The sequence below is a fragment of the Spermophilus citellus genome, assembly GCF_964194105.1.
Source record: "Spermophilus citellus genome assembly, chromosome: 2".
NCBI classification, from domain to species: domain Eukaryota; kingdom Metazoa; phylum Chordata; class Mammalia; order Rodentia; family Sciuridae; genus Spermophilus; species Spermophilus citellus.
The window spans coordinates 27,518,556-27,542,246 of record NC_138183.1 but is presented as its reverse complement, the minus strand read 5'-3'; the positions used below and the strand labels follow the sequence as shown (position 1 = coordinate 27,542,246).

Here is a 23,691-nt window from a genome sequence, read left to right as displayed (position 1 = left end):
GTAGGGGAGAGAAACTTATAAAAATAGAAGGGATACCAGTAGAGGAAGGGGATCAGCAGGAGGACAAAGCAGATGTAAAGGGGAATTACTGGAGAATTACATTAACCAAAGCATGTTCTGGTACAAATATATCACAAAGAATCCCATTATTATGTATAATTATAATGCACTAATAAAAACTTTTTTTAAAAACACCCCTTTAGTGCTGAAGGTATATAGCTCAGTGGCGGAGCACTTGCCCAGCATGCACCAATCTCTGGGTTCAGTTCCCAGTGCCACAAAAAATAAAAAATAATAAAAAACACCTTGTATTATCTCTTCTATGAATAAATCTTAAAGGGAAAAAATATAAACAGAAAACTCCTGGAGCTAGTAGGGGAGTTTAATATGGTTATAGTATACAAGATCAAGATCATACTCCAAAATCAAATTTATGTATATATTATTTATTTATTTATTTATTTATTTATTTATCTATCTATTTATTTTTGTGTATTGAAACCAGAGGCACTTAAGCACTGAGCCACATCCCCAATGCTTTCTAAATTTTTAAATTTGGGGATAGGGTCTCTCTAAGTTGCTTAGGACCTTGTTAAATTGCTAACACTGGCTTTGAACTTGCAAGCCTCCTGCCTCAGCCTTCCACCCTGCTGGGATTATTGGCATGTGCCACTTCTCTCAGTTACATTCATGTATTCTAATAGCAAACATAAAAACTGAAATTACAAACAAAATTTAGTCACTCCATAGAAAATTAAGTACTTAGTTACATTCATGTATTCTAACAGCAAACATAAACTGAAATTACAAACAAAATTTAGTCACTCCATAGAAAATTAAGTACTTAGATACAAACTTAACAAAATGTATAAAGGATCCATATGCTAAAAATGCTGATGAAAGAATTCAAAGAAGACCCAAATAAATCAAGATACATACCATGTCCATGCATTGAAAAACTCATAATAAAAATGTCAAGTTTATCAAAAAGTCCATCTATAGATTTAGTGCAATTTCTATGAAAATCTTGGCAAGATTTTTCTACAAACTTTATTCTCAAATGTATGGGCTGTACTTATTTATTGAAATAACTCAAGCAATCTTGACCAAAAAAAAAAAAAAAGTAGAAGAAAGATTTGCAATCAGTGGATCTGAGTTTGGCTCCATAATTTAATACACATCTTTTAAATTTTATTTAGTTTATTGTTGGTACTGTTGAAACAACCCAAGGGTGCTTTATCACTGAGCCTCATACCCCAGCCCTTTTTTTTTTTTTTTTTTTTTTTTTGAGACAGAGTCTCACTAAGTTGCTGAGGATCTCAATGTTGTTGAGGCTGGCCTCAAACTTGTGATTCCTCTGCCTAAGTCTCCTCAGTTTTTGGAATTATAAGCATGTGCCACCCTGCACAGTTGGTATCTGATTTTATAAGGTAGATATTATTACCCTTTGTTTTGCAGATGAGGAAGCTACTAGTTAGCTAACAGATATAAAACTCTTGTCTTCTAATTTGAAATCCAGTAGCTACTCTCTGCCCAATCTAGTTACCTTCTGATCTTGAAAAAGCAAAAAGATTTTTTTGAAATCAAAACTTTCAAAATTCACATGTTTTTATAATCTCAATGTATCACAATATTGCTGTATTTGGAGATAAAGCCTTTAAACAGCTAATTAAAGTAAAATGAGGTTATATATGTAAGTCCCCAAAGGTGACACATGTCCTCATAAGAGTAGGATGAGAAGAGGCACTATGGAGGATCAAGTGAAGACAGAAAGAAGATGGCCATCTACAAACCAAAGAGAAAAGTCCTCAGAAGAAATCACACTGCTACTACCTTGATTTTGGACTTCTAACTTCCAGAAATGTGAGAAAATAAATTTCTGTTGTTTAAACCACACAGTGTGGGGTACTTTATATGGCAGCCCTCACAATCTAATGCAGTTATCATGACAGTATGATATGAATAAGGGACAGACACATAGATCAATGAAGAAAAAAAAAGAGCCACGAAATTGACCCACACAGATAAACTCAACTGATTATTTTACAAAAAAATGCAAAAGCAATTCAGTGGAGAAGGAGTAGCCTTTTATAACAGATGATGCTAGAGCAGTTGGACATCCATAGGCAAGATAGTAGTTAAAAAAAAAATGAACCTTCATTTGAACTTTACTCCTAATAAAAAAGTGAACTTAAATGTATCACATGTTTAAATATGAAATTTTTTAAAATTTAAGAAAAAAATGGAAAATCTCAATAAGATAAGGCTATGCAAAGAATTTTCTTAGTCTTGGTACCAAAAGCTCAATCTATAAAAGGAAAAGTGGACAAATTGGACTTCATCAAAATTTTAAAAACTGCTGCTTGGCAAAAGCCCACAATGAACAGGATCAAGTCAAGCTACAGATCAGGAGAAAATATTTTCAAACTACATATCTCCCAAAGGACTATATCTAGAATATATAAAAAACCTGAAGCCCAGCATGGTGGTACACACCTGTAATCCCAGCAACTCAGGAGGCTGAAACAGGAGAATCGCTAATTTAAAGCCAGCCTCAGCAAAAAAGTAAGACACTAAGCAACTCAGTGAGACCCTATCTCTAAATAAAATACAAAATAGGGCTGGGGATGTGGCTCAGTGGTCGAGTGCCCCTGAGTTCCATCTCTGGTACCAAAAAAAACAAAAAAACTGAACACTCCATAGTTTTAAAAACAAACAATTAGAAAACGAGCAAAAACATGATAAAAACATTTCATTGAAGAGAATGTACAGATGATAAATTAAGAAAAAAAAAGCTCAACATCATAACCATGGAAATGCAAATTACAACCACAATGAGATTAAACTTAATGGAATGACTAAAATATAAAATAACAATTACATCAAATCCTGATAGTTGTTTACTTTCATGGATTTCTTTTTGAATGTGTACTATGCATCTTTGTTTTTACTCTGATTTTACTTGAGTCTCCTTAAACATTTTACAAACATAATAGCTAACAGTCTTCATAACAAAATCAAAGGGGATAATCTTGTCTCAGTCTTTGAAAGGGAAGTTTTTTAGTTTTTAGTTTGTTCTAAGTAACTTTCTTTTTAAGTTTTATTTTCTTATTTTTTTTGTAGTTGAGTTTTTCCCAATTATACTTATTAGCAATAGACTTTTACCAGCTGATTTCACTGTTCTTAAATCTCTGAAACTAAGTAATTTAATATTTATCACTAATTTTTTTCCATCTAATACTTAAAAATAATAAAACTTTGAAGTTCAAAATACTTTTTTCTATTTAATCTCAATAGTTTGGAGAATATTTCCTAGAGAATTTTACAGGAAAGATCATTGGGCAGTCAATTTTCTGGAAATTTTGTGCCACCAAACGTCTTTCAAGTGTCTTAGAAGAATGACATTCTCGTAGTTGGAGTGCATGAGTTTATTTTGGAGCCTAACTGGGGCACACACTAATCCAACCAGATTCTGCTTACCAGGAAAGACAAATTTATGGCATAAGATCTCAAAAACAAAGGGTAAAATTTTCCTTATAGGACGATGTCTTCTTGCCTTATCATCTTCATCATAATGTGCTAAGAGCCATCTTTCCCCAGTAACCCAGAAACTATCTAGAGCATTTTGTTACACAGAAAATAATTCATTTGTAACTACTAGACACATGTGACTGCTCAGTATTTGAAATGTGGCAAGTATAACTAAATAAATGTTTTTAAAAAAACTTAAATAGCATCATATAGATAGTAGCTAGCATGCTGGACACCAATCTGAAGGGTTTAATGGGATTAGCAAGGACTTTGGAGTTATGGACTCAAGTCCATAATCCATTATTTCTGAGTTTTATGACCTTAGGCTAGTTATTTAACACCTTAGTTCCCTTTTTTTGTTGTTGTTGTTGTTGAACTAATGGGTCTAAAATTAATATCTACCTTTCAAGGTTATTATAAGAATTATAGGAAACCTGCAGTGTCTGGTGTACCACTTTGTACCTAGTAGACAATAAATATTAATAAATTGTTCAAAGTACCTTTATTTTCTTTTATTTTTACCTTTGGCATGTAATCAACTTGGGTTTTCATGATAATCCCATGTAACAATTTTTCTGTAAGATTGGTAATTCAGAGCACTCTTGAGTAGGGCGCCTTGTCTTGAGAACTGGCTGTAAGACGTGGCCTATCATTTGGAGAGAAAGAACTTAGAGTTAAAACAATAAGAACAGAAATGAGCCTCAAAGCCAGGCTTAGGCAAGGGTACGGAAAGAAGGCTCCGTTCTTTGTAGATAGCAGATTGAGCACAAAAGAGTATTTAAAGCTCCAGGAAGGAGGTCAGGCAAAAGAGCAGCAAGGTTCACTTGAGTCTTAAGACTTTGAGAGGACAAAATGTGAATAAATGAAGAAAGGGAAGAAAGCATTCCTGAGGAAAGCAGTAAAGTCACACAATAAGCTTTCTGGGACAGTGAGTAAGACTGAGCTGCCTACATAGAGATAAATATAGAAGAGTGGGCAAGGAGCAGCTCATGTGTGGACTGAATCACCGACTGTGAAGTTTGAATAAGAGTAAATAGAAAAGAGATGTAAATAGACACATGAAGTTTACAGCATTTTCTTACTACTCACTGGAACTGGACTAAAGGCTGAAGTTCCACAAACATTCATGAAGCCCCTTCAAGGCTGAGCAGGGATGTGGGAGAATTCAACCTTGCTGAAACTGATCCCAGAGACAAGAACCCTATGTGGTGCTTAGTCATGTGGGCATTGACACCTAGCTGGCTCAGGTAAGGTCACTTATAGAAATATCCGGTCAGTGCCAGTCACATATACCAGGAGCCCAAGGTCAGAAAGTGTTCACAACCAAGTGGACAGGGAGCACTCTGGTGGTGATCTAGTAAGTAGGACTCTAGAGCGTTGCTTCAGTCCACAGAAAAGAAGCATGCGTGACACCCTAGGTTTGATCCCCAGCACACAGGGAGACAGAGGTATTGCTCTAGTTGTACCAAGAGGGCATCTTATGTTAACAACTAACCTCATTCCCCCTACCCTAACTTTTATTTCTATAAAAAGGCTTGGGACTCCACTGGCTTTCTGGTCCATACTAAATCAGCAGGCCAAGTTCATCTTGTTTTCCTTCTTCCCATTTCTTTTTTCTTTCTTTTTTCTTCTAAACAAAAGCAAATAAGCCGGGCACAGTAGAGCATGCCTGTAATCCCAGCGGCCCCAGAGGCTGAGGCAGGAGGTCTTAAGTTCAAAGCCAGCTTCCAGTCAAGTGCCCCTGCGTTTAATCCTGGTACCCCCAAATAAATAAAAAAATAAATAAAAGCAAATAATTTATTGAAAACCAGTTTCTAATGAGTTGCTTAGGGAATCAAAGGAAATTTGATTCGTACAAATATGAGATTCCAAAGTTAAACTAGGAGTGACCTAAAACATTCTTTGTTTTTAATTTGTTCTTTTTAGTTTTGCATGACAGTAGAGTCAATTTTAACAATTTAAAACAAATTTCCACTATTGTCATATATGTAAAAAATAAATAAAACAAAATAAATATGGAGTTTATCTTATTCTAACTAGGAACCCAGTCTTGTGGTTGTACATGATGTAGAGATTCACTCTGGTGTATTCATATATGTGCATGGGAAAGTTATGTCAGATTCATTCCACCCACTGTCTTCCCTATTCCTATCCTCCTCCCTTCCCTTCATTCCCCTTTGTCTAATCCACTGAACTTCTATTCCCCCGCCTTGTAGTGTGTTAGTATCCACATATCAGAGAGACATCCTTCCCCATTTCTTCTAAGCCTGAGATTCTGCTGCCTGACCCAGAAAGCTAAAGTAGGTGCTGTTGGCTGACAAGGCCTAGGTTACTCTGTGGAGACCATAAGGTGAGTGGAAGGGGACACAGGCACAGGTTGTATTAGTTAGACCACCCTGGTTCAGCTATAGTTTGAGTCTCAGAAATGGGTCTGAAACCCCAGCTGATAACCTGTTCATTTCAAACAATGTACAAAGAAACCAAATCTCTACTAGCCAAAGAGATGGATGTACACTTGGGTAGTGCAGAAGTATCTGTGTTATGTGAATCAAACGTGAGAACAGTGATCAAAAAACAAGTTTTCCTCTGTAGGTTTTGTTTTGTAGGTTGAAATAAAAGTGACATCTTCTAATTTTCCTAAGAAGCTCCCTGAAAACATCTGCTGGATTTGAGGGATAAGGGGGTGATTCCTTCATCCCTCCTAGGCATGTATGTTTGGTTTGGGATTTGTCAGTCTGGGAAGCTGAGGGCTCTGGGAGGCTTGAGCCTGGCAGATTTCCCACACCTGCCTGAAATGTAGCTCAGTGGGGAAGAGCCCCTCCCCAGCCCAATCAGGCACCTCCACTCTCAGCCCCTGGAGCTGTGCCCTTTATTTTCAAGTCTGGTCCCCAGAGGGCTGAGTGGAAAATGAGGACAGCTGATAAGCCTGGCAGTATTGACTTTATGGAGAATATTCAATGAATTTACTTTCTGCAAGGAGGCTGCACTCTTATCTGCTGCCCACAGAACATCTAAATCCTCATCTAGGGGACCCATTGATGAGTCATCTCCCTTATACAAAGACCAGAGAATAAAGAGGGGAAAGGGAGTCTAGCTTACACTTTTCTGTTCTCTAGTATCTGGTCCTGCCCAACCCACCTACTTCTTATTTTCCCCACTGTCCTTGGGTTTATTGCCTCAAAATAGAAGCACTCACAGCCCCAAGCCTACAAAGTCAAGGCCAAGCCAGCCTGGTCTTGAGAAGTCAGCAGCTGGGCACACCCAGTGCTATGTGTCCCTCTGGTAACTATGGGAAGAAATGTCTACTTGAGGCAGTTATGTGGTGCATTTTATGTTTCAATGGTCAACATTTGCTCTGGACAGAAATACCCTGCTGGCCTCAACACCAGGTGTTGTAGAGAAGAAATATGTTTGTGTGGTGTGCATGTTACTAAGGGGCCCTGGGCCCAGGGTGCTGGGAAGTGGACGTAAATTGTAAAAGAAAGGCCAGATGATCAAGAGAAGCTTTTCTTTCCCCTCTGACATCTCCCTCATCCAGTCCTGGGCTTTGTTTGCTCCAAATACTGAGAAGAAATAAATAACTGCTTCTTAGCAGCACAGGATGAAAGTAACTCCAAGAAAATAAATGGGAGCCAGAATACTAGATTGAGCAGATGAAAAAGCAATTGAAAGTTGCCCTTTGGAGGAAATTAGAGGCATATATTTTTATTTCCCCATGTAGTTTTTGAATAAAATTTTTCTGATATTAAAGATAGTTTAATTAGAAGCCTATTCCTATCATAGTATTTACTCCAAATTACTAAGTTTATGTACATTAGCACACTGAGTCTTCATAATAACAAATTGTTCTTGTTTACAATTTATTACTGAGAAAATTGAGACTGGGAGAAGTTAAGTAATTTGCCCAAGAAGACAACTGGTATCAGAGTAGGGGGAATACCAGTCAGTCTGCTTCCAAAACCTCGTCAAAGGTCTTCTCTTAAGTACCATTGGCATTTCTTTTTTTCTTTTTGGCACTGGGGATTGAACCCAGGGGCACTTAACTACTGAGCCACATCCCCACCCCTTTTTAAATTTTTATGTAGAGACAGGGTCTCACTGATTTGCTTAGGGCCTCACTAAGTTGCTGAGGCTGGCTTTGAACTCATGATCCTCCTGCCTCAGCTCCTGAGCCACTGGGATTGTAGGCATGCACCACCACACCCAGCTTGGTTCTTCTTAATATCTTACTCAATCCATGGAAAATTAATGAATATTTATTATTCCTATTTTATAGTAAGCAGGCTCAGAAGGATATATTAGAGACTCTGGCCTGCTGGTTCTAGACTCTTTACTTCGCTGTGATGACTAAGGAATAACCTCAGGGACTTCTGAAAATGATAAAACAAGCAAATCTCTTTTTCCTTATGAGAGAAGGCAATAGATCTCACCCTCCAACTCCCCTCCCACATCCCAGAGATGTGGACCATGTCAGTGTTCTTCTCACTTCCAAATGTCCTGGTCTTCAGTGTCACCTGCTTTCACCTGCAGCTACTTGCTTGGCAATTGTATTATTTAAGGGATGTTGGAATGGGAAGAGGCAGGAAGAGCCCAAGCTTGTGAACTAATCACTAAGTTGCCCTGTGGACTCGGAATGGAGTAGCAGTAACATTTGTAAGACTTTGCAGTCTCTGCTGCTATAGAAAGATGTCTAAGAACCACTAGTGAAACTGAGTCAGCTGTATGCCCAAGCTTTGTTTCTTTGAGTATATGCTTTAGTACCTAACTTGTTTGGGAGCAATATTTTATTCTAACTACAATGATAACTCATTATGTAAATCATATATATAATTTCTTATATTAAATGAGAAAACTTGGGTGAAATGTCTAGCAAAACATTTAATACTTAGGGTTAAATAATGGAAGGTAGAGAATGAGGCTTCTGGCCCAAAGTTGGTGCTCAGTGCCACCTGCCTAAGTCAAGCCATCATTCCAGTCAGGCCTCCAAATTAGTACCCCTAGTGCCCTTTCTTGCCCCCTCCATTTAGCAGCCAAAATGTTCTTCTCTTCTTAAAAAACAAGCAATCACCAAAAAACCTCTTTAGTGGCCTTGAAAACAGTCATCTCACAGAAACAAGTTATGTATCTGCTGACAGAAAGTAGGACAGGCTGGAAGCAGCTCTTTGCAGAAAAAAAGCCAAAGCTTCCTTGAATTATTGAACAGTTGTCTTCTGAAGCAGTTTACATGTAAGACAGCATAGGGTCCTGGGATCTAGTGATTACCGAAACTGAAATCCTTGGTCTCCTGAAGTTTGCAATGTAGCGAGTAAAGTAAAATGAAGTTTTTTGGAGATGGAGGCTTTTTGGGGAGTGAAAAAAGTAAAAGGAGCCTGCTGGGCACAGTGACACACACCTGTAATCCCAGCAGATTGGAGGCTGAGGCAGGAAGATCTAAAGTTCAAAGCCAGCCTCAGTAGCAATGGCGAGGCGTTAAGCAACTCAGTGAGACCCTGTCTGTAAATGAAATACAAAATTGCTCTGAGGATGTGACCCTGAGTTCAATGCCCAGTACCAAAAAAAAGTAAAAGGAATTTTAATTTACCAAAATAATTTCATACTAAGAGCCACCCCTCTCTGGACTAATAAACTGTAAAAGAATGAGCATAGTTTAATTTTAAAAATGCAAACTTAAAAACTGGGGTGTAATATTAGTATAATGAAATTCATAACAAAGAGCAAGACAAAGAGGGTGATTATATACTGACATAGGTATATTTTTCTAACTCAACTAAACTTCTGTGAGTCTTTATGCCTCAAAAGCAGTACTTCAAAAGATAAAAAGATCTAAAGCAAACACTTCTGCAAAAACAAAAAGGAACAGACACAAAATAGTAGAGGGGGATTTTCACATACTCTCTTTTAATAGATCAAATAGACCCAAACTTCCAAGAATATAAAAGACTGACTTAATGGATATGTACAAAAACATTTTACCTTTTAAATAGGGAATATAACCTCCTTTTCTAGTACCTCTGAAGTATTTATATAAGCAGGTCATATGTTCTACAAGAGAGAAAAATTTCAATAAATATTTCAAAGCAAAAAATCATACTACATAATCTTTGACAACACCCCAGTAAGATTAGAAATTAATAGCAAGTAGCTGCCAAAAAATACAACAATAAGGAAATTTTAAAAACACTTTCTAAAACAAAAAAATAGACATCAGACTTTAGGAATTAATGGCAATGATAATGCAAACCAAAACACTAATATCACCCAAAGTCTATCAGGAGAAAGTTCATACCTGGAATGCTTTTATTAATAAAGAAGAAATAGTAAAAACAAGATTTAACCCAAGAATGGAAGGTAGAGAGCAGTAAAATAAACATAAGCAAATAAGGACAGATTTACTGAAGATTAGTAGAAATTAATGCATTAGAAAATCGTAAAAATGATAAATAAATCCTACAATCAGGATTTTTAAAAATATTTTTATTAGTTGTTGATGGACCTTTATTTTATTTACTTATTTATATGTGGTGCTGAGAGTCGAACCCAGTGTCTTGCATGCTAGGCAAGTGCTCTACCAATGAGCCACAAACCCCAGCCCTAGAGCCAGGATTTTTAAAAAGCCATAAAACGGACAAACATCTACAAAACTAAGCAGAGAGAGAAATTATAAACACATAATGAGAAAAAGTTAATAAAATTCAGATTTTAAAAAATTGAATAGCTATATAACACTCAATTAATGAATCTAAAAATGTCAAAATTTATATATCAAAGTACCAAACTGATTTAAGAGATAGAATACATCAAGTAAAACTATTTCACTAGTACTAGTAAAATAAAATATCAATTAAATAAATTAAATATCAAGAACCAGTTAATTTATATTGTTGGATTCACGTAAATGGATGAAAGACAGGATGGATAGATAACTGTATAAATGCAGATATGTATGAATGCATTGAGGTTGATACACAGAATTGTGGATTGAGAAATGGGGGAAACTTTAGAAGGGGCAGGGGACAAGAAGGGAGTTTTAAGATTGGATAAGGCTTATGCTTGGCTACTAGCCAAAATGACCACACCCACCTAGGCTGGCAGATATCCCTTCTGAAATTTCCAGGTTTGGTCTTCCCTGAAGCTGACAACCCTGCATAAAGGACTAGAGTGCCAGTGTTCACAGGCTAATCCAGACAGATCAATTAAAGCAGCAGAACCAGAGAGCCTGACAGCACCCAAGTTCTTGGAGGGACCTGCCCTTCCCTCCCCAGTTCCCTGTTCCCTCCCCAGGAGCTCGCAGGTGCAGTCTCTCCAGGGGGCAGAGAGAGCCATGAATAGTAAGGGTTTTAGCTCAAGCACATAGAGGCGTTTAGCTGCCCAAACCTAATCCCTCAATAATCGGATTATGTAAATTCCTACTTCAACCTCTTCCCCTGCAGGACCTAGCCCCTAAATTCTCCCCACACTGGGAGATGGGGCTGGGAATGGCCCATCACTCTGAAGGGTCACTGCTAGTGGAATTATGCACCAAAACTGTTTCTAAAAGTATAAAGCCAACAATAACATTTAAGAAGCTTTCACGAAAAAAAGTCAACCCTGGTTCCAGTGTGCCAATGCAATAGTGCTCCTTTTTCGGTAGCACTGTCCTTTCTCTCAGTCCTTGTCCACTAGCCCAGATTTTATTTTACAGCTCATTGTTTCATTTAGCATCATACATCATTTCCAATCTTGCTACCCACTTGCCACAATTCTAGTTCATAACTGTAAAATATGCCATTGAGAAAATATATCACCTCATAGTTTTTGCCTAAAATGAAGTGTAGGGCTGGGGTTTTGGCTCAGTGGCAGAGTGTTTGCCTAGCATGTGTGGGGCACTAGGTTTGATTCTCAGCATTGCATATAAATAAATAAATAATATAAAGGTCCATCAACATCTAAAAAAATGAAATAAAATGAAGTGTAATATTGGTTCTTGGTTTAAAATCTAACATGTACTCCAGCAGAATTGTGATTGAATAGGCTAGGATAGAAAAAGCATAGGCACTGTGACACTGTGATCCCCCTTCCACCATACACAAAGAAAACAGAAGGGCAGAAAAAAAGAGCAAGTCAGGGATGTTTACTGCAAATATTAGATTATGTTTCTACACACAAATTGACCAGTTTATTCTCTTCAGTCCACTCTAATCCATTCCCTATACTGCCACCAGAATGAGTCTTTTAACCTGTAGCTATATGTATTATTCCCATGTTCACAGCACACAGTTGTGTTCCTGTCCTCCACTCCTACATTTGTAATTTCCCAACCAGCCTTGACCAACCTTCACTGAGGAACCCAAGCACCTAGGCCTTGCCTTGGGTGTGCTTTAGATGGCCCTGCTCTGGACTCTTCAAGTGGCCATGCCCCACCTTCTAGACCACACTCTGGATATCTGGGACCCATGAATTTCTGTTCAAGTGGCCCTGAGCCCAATTTCAGGACCTGCATAAGGTCCATGGTGGGTGGAAGTCTACCTTTTATGCACAATGCCCTTCACAGAACAGAACTCAGCTTGGGGTAGAGGAGAAAAAATGGATAGGAATGGGCCTGTAGTCTGCTTTTGTAACTTTGTCCTCAATCTCACAAATGTCAGAACCAGCCTTGCTTCAGGCCTAGTTTAAATGCCATTCCTCTCACAAGTACCTCTGATCCTCCGTCCAATCAGAATCCTTTGCCTCTCTCTTTCTAACTCTAATTCCACATTCTCTGGAATCCATAACTGTCTGTCTTGTATTTGGTCTATTTGTCATGCCCTCTTTTTCCCCAAGATCATGAACTTTTTGAAGGCAGATATACAGCTTTCTTCTCCTTCCTGTCCCAACCCAGAACTTAGCAATTCAAACAATAGCTTTTTGACTTGTAATAAAACCATATTGTTTTGTTTGGGTAGGGTGGGGTGTCACAAACATTCCCAAAGTCTTAGTGGCTTACAACAACATTTATTTCACACTCATATTATATAAAGGCTATGATTGGCTTTGAGTATGTTCATGGCACCTGGGTTGGCTGGACCCAATCACTCCTGCCAAAGCTTCTGCTCCAACATGGCATATATCAAATCTGCTCTATTCCATTGGCTGATGAAAGTCACTTGGCCAAGCCTGGCAATGGGGCAGGGAAATATATACCTTCCATCTACAGGGAGCCACTGTTAGTCACATGGCAGTGGATGGAACTGTATAATCTTGTAGGGAACCAATGTATAGTTATAACAATAATACAATCAACTACAATTTAAAAAATTGTGCTATGTGATAGACCTTGTGCTTAACATCTTACCTGGTTTTTTTTTTTTATCATTTGATCTCCATAGTCCTATCATTGTACACATTTTACAGATGAGCAAACTGAGGCAGGGAGAGGTTATAAATTTGCCCAGGATCACACATATGAGTATACAAGGCATTTTAAGCCAGGTAATGCAATTCCAGAGCACTTTGCTCTTACACACCAAGCTGTATTGCATTTCTGCATTTGTTGTACCAAATCCCATACTGGGTCCTTCAGAGAAAGTAATGCCTAGAAATTTTTTACTTGTTGATTTAGCAAGCAACTAATACTTGATGTTCATCAGTGGGTAGACAGGGGTGCAGAAAAGACAGAAGACAAATAAGTAAATATTACTGAGTGAGGTTGAGCAAGAAGAAGAATAATACAGCAGGCAGAATGATGCAGTCTGTGTGTGGGTACGATTTTAGATACTGTGGTTAGAAACTCTTCACTGAGAAGGTAAGATCTGAGTGAAGACCTAAAGAATATCTCCTTGAGGGCAGGGATTTATCTGAGTTTGTTTGGAGTTTTGTCCCCAGCATCTAGACTGGGGCCTGACTCATTGTAGGCTCTGAAGAATAACTTTTTGGATAAATAAGAGGAGGTAAAGGAATCATGTGGATAACTTCCAGAAAGAGTGTTTCAGGCAGGGGAAACAGCATGAAGGCCCTAGGACAAGAGGGTGTCTGGTGTGTTCTTGACACAAGGAAGAAGCCAGAATGCTGGAACTGAATGAACCCCAGGGAGAGAAGACAGCTCAGAAGAGGATAAAGGGCATCTTGGGGGCCACTTAAAGGTTTTGTCTAACTGGGAATGAAATGGAAAGCCATCCAAGTGTTTTGAGCAAACAAGTGACTGGTACCTGAGGGGATTTCATAGGTGATGCAGGAGAGCCTATGAAGGAGGCAAGTGCAGAATCAGGACGACCAGCTAGGAGACCCTTCCATCCCTGAAATAACCAAATCCTGGGTTCTGCAAGGTAGAAACTGGGACAAATTATTCCAGGAATCTGTCCAGTGCAATGATTGTTAAACTTTGGGGTACTTAGTAAAATGCAAGTTGCAGACTCCACCTACCCAAATCCTGATTTAGAGGGCCTGGGTTATGGGCTAAAATCTGTTTTTCCCACACGTAACCCTAAAACAGGTGGTTCTTGGGAGTCCACACTCCCTGGATCTTGAAGTAACAATGGATAAGAACTTTACCAGAATGTTTGTCCTTGTTTGGAAGGGAGCTTAGTAAGCAGCACCCCCTTACCGCTCCCTAACACGCTTTAAGTAAAGCAGAGAGAACTGGTCCCAGGAATCCAGGGCGCGGGAAGTGGGGAGGAACCGGCGGGAGTCCCTAGCGGGAAGGGGCCCGGGCGCCCCGCGAGACAAAGGCGGTGTCCTATAAAGGCGGCAGCAGAGGCCGGCGACCAGGCGAGGGCGCACACGACTGGCGACAGCAACAGCGAAGGCGAAGGTGCCGGCTCCCGATTCTTGCCAAGAAGGTGCGTCGACTCCTGGAGTACGTGGGCGCCACCCGGCTCAGGTTTGTGGACCCGCAGGTCCCTCGCTTGGTCATCGGAGCCCCATTTGCCCGGGAGGGCAGGGACGTGGGGGAGACTTGGTAACCGATACCAAGGTGACTGCTGGGAAGACCTGCGGACTTTTCGGGGGGATAGGGGCAGGCACGGCATCCGGAGAATCAGTTTGGTCCCCCAACGGGTGTTGGTATAGCTGCTTCGGCTTCCTACGAGGTGCGTCTCCCAAGATGTTTAGACTCATAAGGCTCGGTGATCGACCCTGGATGTGAAACTTCAACCACGAGATGCTTTCCTGAACTCCTGAAATACTCATTAGGAAGGGCAGTGATTTGCGGAGAAACAAAAAGTAATTAAAAAAGAAAAGCCAGGAAATGAAGTGTCCAAGGGCAGCAGGCTGGGCGGGAAGAGCAGGGTAGGCTACTTTAGGTCTATCAGAGCTGCAAGGCACAGGTGTAGAGTGTACCTTTGAACTGGCGGCTCCCCCAGTGCATAGCCTTGGCTAAACGTGTCTGCTTTAGGGCTCTTCCCAATGAGCAATATTCATGATTTGTGTACTGATTCAGTATTTCATGTGAAGTTTCTTAAGTAAGGTATGAATTAAATATGGTATGAATAGTGATTTTTAAAAATGTGTGTGTATGTGTAGTGTGCATGAAATATGTACACTAAACTGGCTGTGGCTAGGGAGTGAGACCTATTAGCTAGGTAAGCAGGTAGGGAGCCTTTTATGTTTTACTTCATGCACTTGTGTACTTGGACTTTTTGCTTAAATATGCATGCATTACTTCTACAAAAGACAGAACTCTGCCTAGTGTTGGAGTGGAGGCACCTCTCTTTCACCTAACAAACCACCCATCATCTCTTTCTTCCTGGCCAGTGTTTTCACTTACTTTCAAGAGAAAGAGAAAGATGAAAGAAGAGATAAATACACTCAACAAATGTAGTAAAAGAAATGGAAAGTCATATAAAAAGCTTGGAACAGGACCTCATACAAATGTGAGCTGCTGACCTTTCCTGCATCCTTTCTTTCTTTTTTTTTTTTTTTAAAGCATGTCCTGTGTAAGGTTGCAGCTTTGTTCTTTGTGATAATGTGAATAGTAGAGCATTCTTTTTTTTTTTTTAAAGAGAGAGAGAGAGAGTTTTTAATATTTATTTTTTAGTTTTCGGTGGACACAACATCTTTGTTGGTATGTGGTGCTGAGGATCGAACCCGGGCCACACGCATGCCAGGCAAGCGCGCTACTGCTTGAGCCACATCCCCAGCCCCCTTCCTGCATCCTTTCTAGTTGACCTGGGCTTTTTGTCCAGAAACCTGGCACCAAGGAGCAGCAGCTCCTGTTGATGGCATTTGTCACCTTCTCTGGAGGTGTAATTGTCACTCTTTTCTCCAGTAATGTGTTCCCTTGAGTGGTGATGGTATAGTTTGTACACATCCATTTTCATAGTGTCTGTCATAACATTCCTCCAGTCCACGCATTCTTAACTGGGGTCCACAACCCCTACCCACCCAGAGAGATATAGATAGAAGAATTCAGGGGTTCTGTGAATTTGGATGGGGAAAAATTATATCTTTATTTCCATTAACCTTTATATATAGCATTTCCTTTATTTATGGATATGGGTAATAGAGTACAATAGTATTAGCATGGTTTTACTTTTATTTATTTGTTAATTTATTTATTGGGATACCGGGGATTGAACTCAGGGACACTTGGCCACTGAGCCACATCCCTAGCCCTATTTTGTATTTTATTTAGAGACAAGTTCTCACTGATTTGCTTAGTAAGCCTTGCTTTTGCTGAGGCTGGCTTTGAACCCGTGATCCTCTTGCCTCAGCCTCCTGAGCCGCTGGGATTATAGTCATGTCCCACCGTGCCCAGCTATTAACATGGTTTTATTTTTTTTTGCTGTGTGGGGGATTGAACCTAGGGCCTTGTGCATGCAAGGCAAGCACTCACCAACTGAACTATATCCCCAGCTCCCCAGCATGGTTTTAAATAAAGAAAGTAAAAAACTTTTGGTTCCCTTCTCAAAAATAACAATTTTAAATTCATAAGTTAAAAATACATAGACAAAAATAACCAATTATACTTAGAAGTTATTAAAATATTATAATTTAGAATGCAATAGAGTAATACAGTATTATATTGAGACAATGTAGTACAAAGAATTTGTTACCAATAGAATCATAGATACTTGCATCTCACATCACAAATGTTGCAGATCTTTAGACAAATATTTATAAACATATTTCTTAGAAATTATGGTAGTAAGTCTAGTTATTTAAGTGTTAAAATGAAGCACATATATTATCATATTCATTTTAATTGTATTTTCATAACTACTAAGCATAACTATTTTCTATGTACATTTAAAATCACTATTCTGAGAAGGGATCTGAAGACTTTATATTTTATATGTTTAAAATAATTGTTCTGAGAGAATTGTGTCCTTAGCTTCCCCAGACTGCCAGAAAGGTCCATGGAACAAAACAAGGTTGTGAACCTTAGTGGGAGTCCTCAGTGGTGACACAATGTATGAATACCCAGGCTTGGATTTCGGGGCCCTGCCATTGATTCCCTGTGTGACCTAAATACTCACCCTTGTTTCAGCATCTGTGAAATGTTCTCTGATTCTGTGGAATCTGGTCTGTGTGTGTGTGTGTGTGTGTGTGTGTGTGTGTGTGTGTATTTTAGCTCTTACATTACTCTGAAATCAAGATTAGCAGCAATCAGTCCTTGCAACTGGAAAAACACTAAATGCAATTTTCCTTTGATTTAAAAAGTACTTCAGTAATTTTCCAGTGACCTCTACTTTGAGCTTTTCCAGCTTGTTAAATCACTGATTTCTATTTCCCCTGTGGAGAAGGAGAGTAATACACTTGAGGATAAATCAACAAGTAATTATCAAGCACCCCTAGGATGGCAGGCTGCATTTTAGAAGCCTGTCTTCTCTTCTTTCTATTTCTTCTGTCTGCTTCTAGTACAATAGGATCTCACACACTTAGAAGAGAACACCACAGTCAGTTTATCCTGGCTAATCTTTTTTCCTCCCAGCTTGAAAGAAGACCCCCCATGGAATTAGAGTTGACTTCCTGAATGAGCTAAACTCTTTGCACAAGAGAAGCTAGAAAGTAACTTTGCTCCACAGTCCTGGTCAGTTTCAGTATGAACAAAACTTGATAGTTTTCTTTCTATCTTAAAATTCCCTTGATTTGGGTTCAAACTTTCCTGTTTTAAGTATAGTCAGCGTATAGTTCTGACAACATTCATATTTTTATTGTAAAACCAAAGACTGGAATGTTTAGAACTACTTAGGTTAGACAAAAGGTAATGGGCATTATACATTGTGGTATTTCAGAACAGAAAGAGACCTTGGGGATCACCTGGTTTCCCCCCCTCCCCCGGCCCATCAGTTTTAGAAGACATGGCCTGCCTGAAAGACCACTAGAGTGCCTAGTTAGGTGTTGTTTCTGTCCTACAGAGCCTGTGTTTCCTTCTCTCATCTCAACACAGGCAGCCAGCTGCTAAGGTACCATACAGCTGTTTCTCAACTTACAATGGGATTACATCCTGATAAACCTTATTGTAAATTGTAAATTGAAAATGCATTTAATATACCTATCTTAGCAAACATAACTTAGCCTGTACGTTAAACATGCTCAGAATAATTACATTAGCCTACAGTTGGCAAAATCATCTAATGCAAAGCATTTTTTTTTCAGTGCTAGGGATCAAACATAGGGCTTCATTAATGCTTGGCAAGCACTCTACCACTGAGCCACATCCATGAAAAGCCTGTTTTATAATAAAGTGTCAAATATCTCATGCCATTTATTAAACACTTAATTTCTAAAAAAAAATTCTGCCAACACAGTACTTTACACTGTAGAGGATGGGTTGTTTGTTTGTTTGTTTGTTTGTTTGTTTTGAGAGAGAATTTTTTAATATTTATTTTTTAGTTTTTAGCGGACACAACATCTTTGTATGTGGTGCTGAGGATCAAACCCAGGCCGCACGCATGCCAGGCGAGCGCGCTACCGCTTGAGCCACATCCCCAGCCCCGAGGATGGGTTGTTTGTCCTAGTGATAGTGAGGCTGACAGGTAGCTACAGTCCAGTGTCACTGCCCAGCATCTGGAGAGAGTATTGTACTCTGCCTGAAGACTCCTATATAGTCAGGCCTTGGGAGAAAGGGAAGAACAGAGCATCTATTTAAAGAATGTGTAGAAATAGCTAAGGAGAGTATGGGGAGAGAATTCATGGAAGAGAAAATGACATGTGTAAAAGGATAGAGTTAGCAATATATATTTTCCTTTGGAGGAATAAGAGGAGGCCCAATGCTCAGGGGAGCTGAGGCTGAAGGCTGATAGCAGTGAGCCAGGAGCACTCAACTGCTTGAGGCTGGGCTTTGGCTTGTTTGCCAATGTATGCTGAAAGTTCCCATTAATACATGTTAATCCAAGCCACCTGGAAAAAGGGGGCCCACACTGCTAAGGGTTAATGGTGACAAAATAAGATTTGGCAGCATATGATGATAAACAACTCTCCTACTGTTGGAAAGGTCATCCAAGAAGCCCAGGTGTCTTCTATAGCACGTCATCCTTACCTGCCTCTTGTCATTTCATTGTTGTCATGCTAAACATCCTCACTTCTGTTCTTCATACAACAGGGTGTCGAGGCCCTTCCTCACTCTGCTCTTCTCCAAATGTAATGCAGTTTCAACATTTTAGCTCTTGCAGAGTGAAGCCAAATTCTCTCGGTGAGATTTGCTACTAGCAGGAAACTATCCTATCTTCTCCAGTCCATATTTCAATATATTTACAAAATCAGAGATCATAACTCTTTCTTTCTTGCAAAAATTCATAATACACAGTTGATTCATACCCAACTCTCTAGGATTTATATATGTATATACAATATGCTATATAATATAAATATATAATATAGTATATTATACAGTAACTATACTATATATAGAGAGAGAGTTGGGCATAGATCAACTGTGTATTATGAATATACAGATACAGATATACATATATGTATACACACACATATATTATACTCACATGTGTACTCAATCCTATACTATGCCTGACTGAAAATTAAGAAGAGTTTGTTATAAAGGAAGTAAAGGGACTAAGGGAGTACTGGAATAAGGCAGTCTTTTAATTGGGGGCTTCGAATCAGACAGAGAGAAAAAGTATGAAGGACATTGTTCTTTCCCTGCCCTTTCTTCTCATATTAAAAGGAAGATTCTAGCCGGGTATGGTGGTGCATGCCTATAATCCTAGTGACTCAGAAAGCTGAGGCAAGAGGATTACAAGTTCTAGGCCAGCCTCAGCAACTTTGCAAGTCCCTAAGCAGCTTGGCGTGACCTTCTCTCAAAATAATAATAATAATAATAATAATAATAATAATAATAAAATCACTAGAGATGTATAGAGATGTAGCTTAGTGTTAAAGTGCCTCTGGGTTCAAATCCCAGTACAAAAAAAAAGGACATTCTAAAAACCTAAAAATATAAAAATGAACTTCCCAATATCTAAGTGGAGAAGATCTAACATGGTAGGTTTTTGGCAGGACATGTGATACCTACCAGTCCTCTTACAAGGTATCTGCTCACAGCGCCTTTTCTCTTTCCCATCTCAGGAACTCAGACATGACCAGGAAGATCTTCACAAATACCAGGGAGCGGTGGAGGCAGCAAAATGTCAACAGTGCCTTTGCTAAGCTGAGGAAGCTCATTCCCACTCACCCTCCAGACAAAAAGCTGAGCAAAAATGAAACACTTCGCCTGGCAATGAGGTATATCAACTTCTTGGTCAAGGTCTTGGGGGAGCAAAGCCTACAGCAGGCAGGAGTGGCTGCTCAGGGAAACATTCTGGGGCTCTTCCCCCAAGGACCCCACCTGCCCGGCCTGGAGAACAGGAGTCTCCTTGATGATTACTGTGTTTCTTCACCTGGCCCAGACCACCACCTCCCATAGTATGGCTTCAGCTGTCATCACCCAGGCAACACTTGTCAGAAGTCACCGCTGTGAACAGCCTTATGCATGTTCCAGAATCGACTAGATGAATGACTTGTGAGGCACGAATTGAGCCTCATGGGAGGTGGATGACAGAGCTGCAGGGAGCTGAAAGGAGGCCTCAGGAATGTTTCCCTGGAGTCCATCGCCCCCAGGACTTCAGGCCAAACCCTGCCTTCTGTCTGTTTTACAAATTCAGGTTCTATATGAGATGTTTGAAAAAAAAAATCATGGATTTAAAAACCCCTGTTTTACTCAATGTATTCAGTAATAAGAAAGAAGTTTTCTCATCATGGATCTCAGATGAATGAGCAGAATATGTTTCCCTCACAATATATTTAAAAACTTGTTTTTGAAGAATGAGATGTATTTGGTCAAGGACAAACAAAATAAATTTTAAGATTGGTGTATGAAAAGAAAGCCCCTGAAGAACCAACTTGGGAGACATGGGAAAAAACTCCCTGAGGAGTGAAGATTGCATAGATGTGGAAGAGTGTATCCTTTAAACACTATAGAAATGTGAGTTTTACTTATATTGAGCCATTTATACATATAATATCTCTAAAGTTAAACAGTCGGTTTATCTATGAAAGCAGGAGGACCTAATAATTTATGAGTTGAGTTCATAGTTTTCTTATTTAAAAAAAAAAAGTTGGCTAAAATAAATTAGCAAACCCTTTATTTCACAAGTCAGGTATTAAAACTTTTAATTCAGCCTGAGTTCCTGCTGACTTAAGAACCATGAAATTCTATTGTAATTATGAAAATCCAAACATTACCATTTAATGACTCATTTAACAGAGTTTAGTTTAAACAAAACATTTAGAGTAAACAATAGAAATGTAATGTTAGACTCTGATGAACAAATGAATTTGTACTTTGCCTTCTTTGCTTTGGAGCATTAGCTTAGTCTTATGCTGGGGGGTGGGTGTGGTACCCAAGTCAATGAAATAGTGTGGATTTTATAGAACTCATCACTGCGTGTCATCCTGAACCTGATGACACTTGGATTCAAAGATTAAATCCTGTAGTTGAGGCCAGAAATGTAAACAGTGTCATTGAATTATCTCTGGAACTTTTTATTTCCCCAAAATTCTAGTCCATGGATTGGTTTTAAAGTCTTTTGAACCAGGGGTAAGAAATCTATAGATTTGAGGTTAGGAATTTTCAGTGTATACACAATAAAGGAATTTGAACTTTCTGCCACTCTAGAAAGAATTTTGTAAATGAAAGGTTGAAATAGGCCTTCTTGGTTTGACAATAAAAAGAAATCTGGATGAGTCTCTCAGCAATCTCATTTTCCCAAAGTAGCAAGGTCAACATGTTATTAGATCTATATAGACTTAGTACTTATAGCCCTGTGGGTCTATTTGAACCAGTAAGGTTTCCTTCTAGATTCTTTATTTAACCTGCATTTGGTAAACTTCCGCACATTTCCAGTATAGTTCAGGGAAACACACAAGCAGGAACAGGGGACTTTCCCCCAAATGTGCATTTCTTTCTCACAAGCTTGGGTGAACTCCAGCTTGTCCTCCAGTTACCAGGCGATTTCAAAGTTTTGAGGACAGTTATCAATTGAGTAGCATTACCTAATCTCTCAACAACACTTTCAACCATATTTTTTTTTTAAAGAAAGAGAGAGAGAGAGAGAGAGAGAGAGAGAGAGAGAGAGAGAGAGAGAGAGAATTTTTAATATTTATTTTTTAGTTCTCGGTGGACACAACATCTTTGTTGGTATGTGGTGCTGAGAATCGAACCCGGGCCGCACGCATGCCAGGCGAGCGCGCTACCGCTTGAGCCACATCCCCAGCCCCTCAACCATATTTTTATATTAGTTTCATTTTAGCACATTGATAAGGAAAACACAGAGCACTTCTGTGCCTGAATATAGGATTTTGTTCCTCTACCCAGAATGAGTTCACTTTCCCACTGCTGAGCTGTAGGCTATGTGGACAAAGAGGGTCTTTCCACTGAAATGTAACAGATTCTGCAAAGACATTAGGAGGTTGAGTTATTACATGAGGGGGTTGTTAAGGATTTTCTGCAGCAAATCCTTTGATAAATGAATACACCTTTACAATATTACTCTGTGTAATCCATTTCTTAAAATATTCATTTTATCAGCTTGGATTTTTGTATATCAATTTGTATTATATTAAAGTAACTGTCAAAAAAAAAATTATAGCTGGGCATGGTGGTGCATGCCTGTAATCCCAGCAGCTCAGGAGGCTGAGGCAGGAGGATTGTGAGTTCAAAGCCAGACTCAACAAAAGCGAGGTGCTAAACAACTCAGTGAGACCCTATCTCTAAATAAAATACAAAATAGGGCTAGGGATGTGGCTGAGTGGTTGAGTGCCCCTGAGTTCCATCCCTGGTACTGCCCCCCACCCCCCAAAAAAAGAATTATAATTACATGTGGGCCAAAACCTTGATAAGGTATCCATGAGAATGAAACCTAATTAAAAAATCATTCTAGTGCTTTCTTTGGTGTCTATACTTAAGGGTTGATAATTGCAGTAATAAGAAATTATGGTTCAAACACATGGTAGGTCCCTGGATGATACACCCCTTTATGAGTCATTTGAGCACAAAAAAACAGTTTAGACAAATTGTCTAACCTGTGCATCTCTATTATTTGAATGAAAGTAAATGTTTGGTATGCTATGGATAACACTGGAAACTTCAGAAACAGGCCCAGTGGTCTATATAAATAGACCATGTGCTTGATTAATTCTACTCCTTCATTTTACAGGGGAGAAAACAGGTCCAAAGGTTTTTGAAATGACTTTTCAAAGGTCACATGGACTGTTACTGGAAACCCAGGGCAAAGAGCCAGGTCTCGTGGCCCTGCATCCAGCTTTTCCACAGCCCTGTCCAGCTACCAAATATATAGAGTTTCAAAATCAACAAGCACCTTATCATTATACTCATCTTTTTTCAAAAGCATTCAGAAATCTTCTTCATATGACTTTCTATTGAATTGGCATTGTTGTGCTTTGTGATATGTGAGTAGATGTATCAACCAAAGATTTCTATTTGTTGATGCATTTTGTGAGTTCTTAACCATTGATTATAATTTTGCTATTTAATTGTTAATTTATTGCAAATAAATTATTTAAGAAAAGAAATTGTTCTTTCCTTTTTAATAAGCATATCCATCCTCTCTCTCCATCTTTACAGTCATTGGCCTGGATTTGACAACAGCAGTCCCATTCTCTTTAGCCTAAGAAAAAAATCCAGCATCAGCTGGCATCCCTTCCTCTCTCTCGCCCCTGCCCACATCACCTCACCTTTCACAAGGCTTC

At 39.1% G+C, this 23,691-nt stretch overlaps 1 protein-coding gene across 17 annotated transcripts in view; it reads left to right on the top strand.

Moving 5' to 3' along the window:
* The window catches only part of FKTN (fukutin), a 109,566-nt gene extending 86,093 nt beyond the window's left edge, over positions 1-23,473 (top strand). For 7 of the 17 annotated variants that reach the window (XM_081278656.1, XM_081278657.1, XM_081278654.1 and 4 more), the window contains one exon: positions 20,011-22,009. In XM_081278656.1, the coding sequence (XP_081134782.1) occupies positions 20,011-20,347 (337 nt within the window). In that variant the 3' untranslated portion in view covers positions 20,348-22,009. Of the gene's footprint in view, positions 1-14,270; positions 14,574-15,237; positions 15,357-16,340; positions 16,367-20,010; positions 22,010-23,100 lie in introns of those variants that run through there. The other 10 variants (XM_081278648.1, XM_081278647.1, XM_081278646.1 and 7 more) reach the window with 10 other exon arrangements.
* The last annotated feature ends 218 nt before the right edge of the window (positions 23,474-23,691 follow it).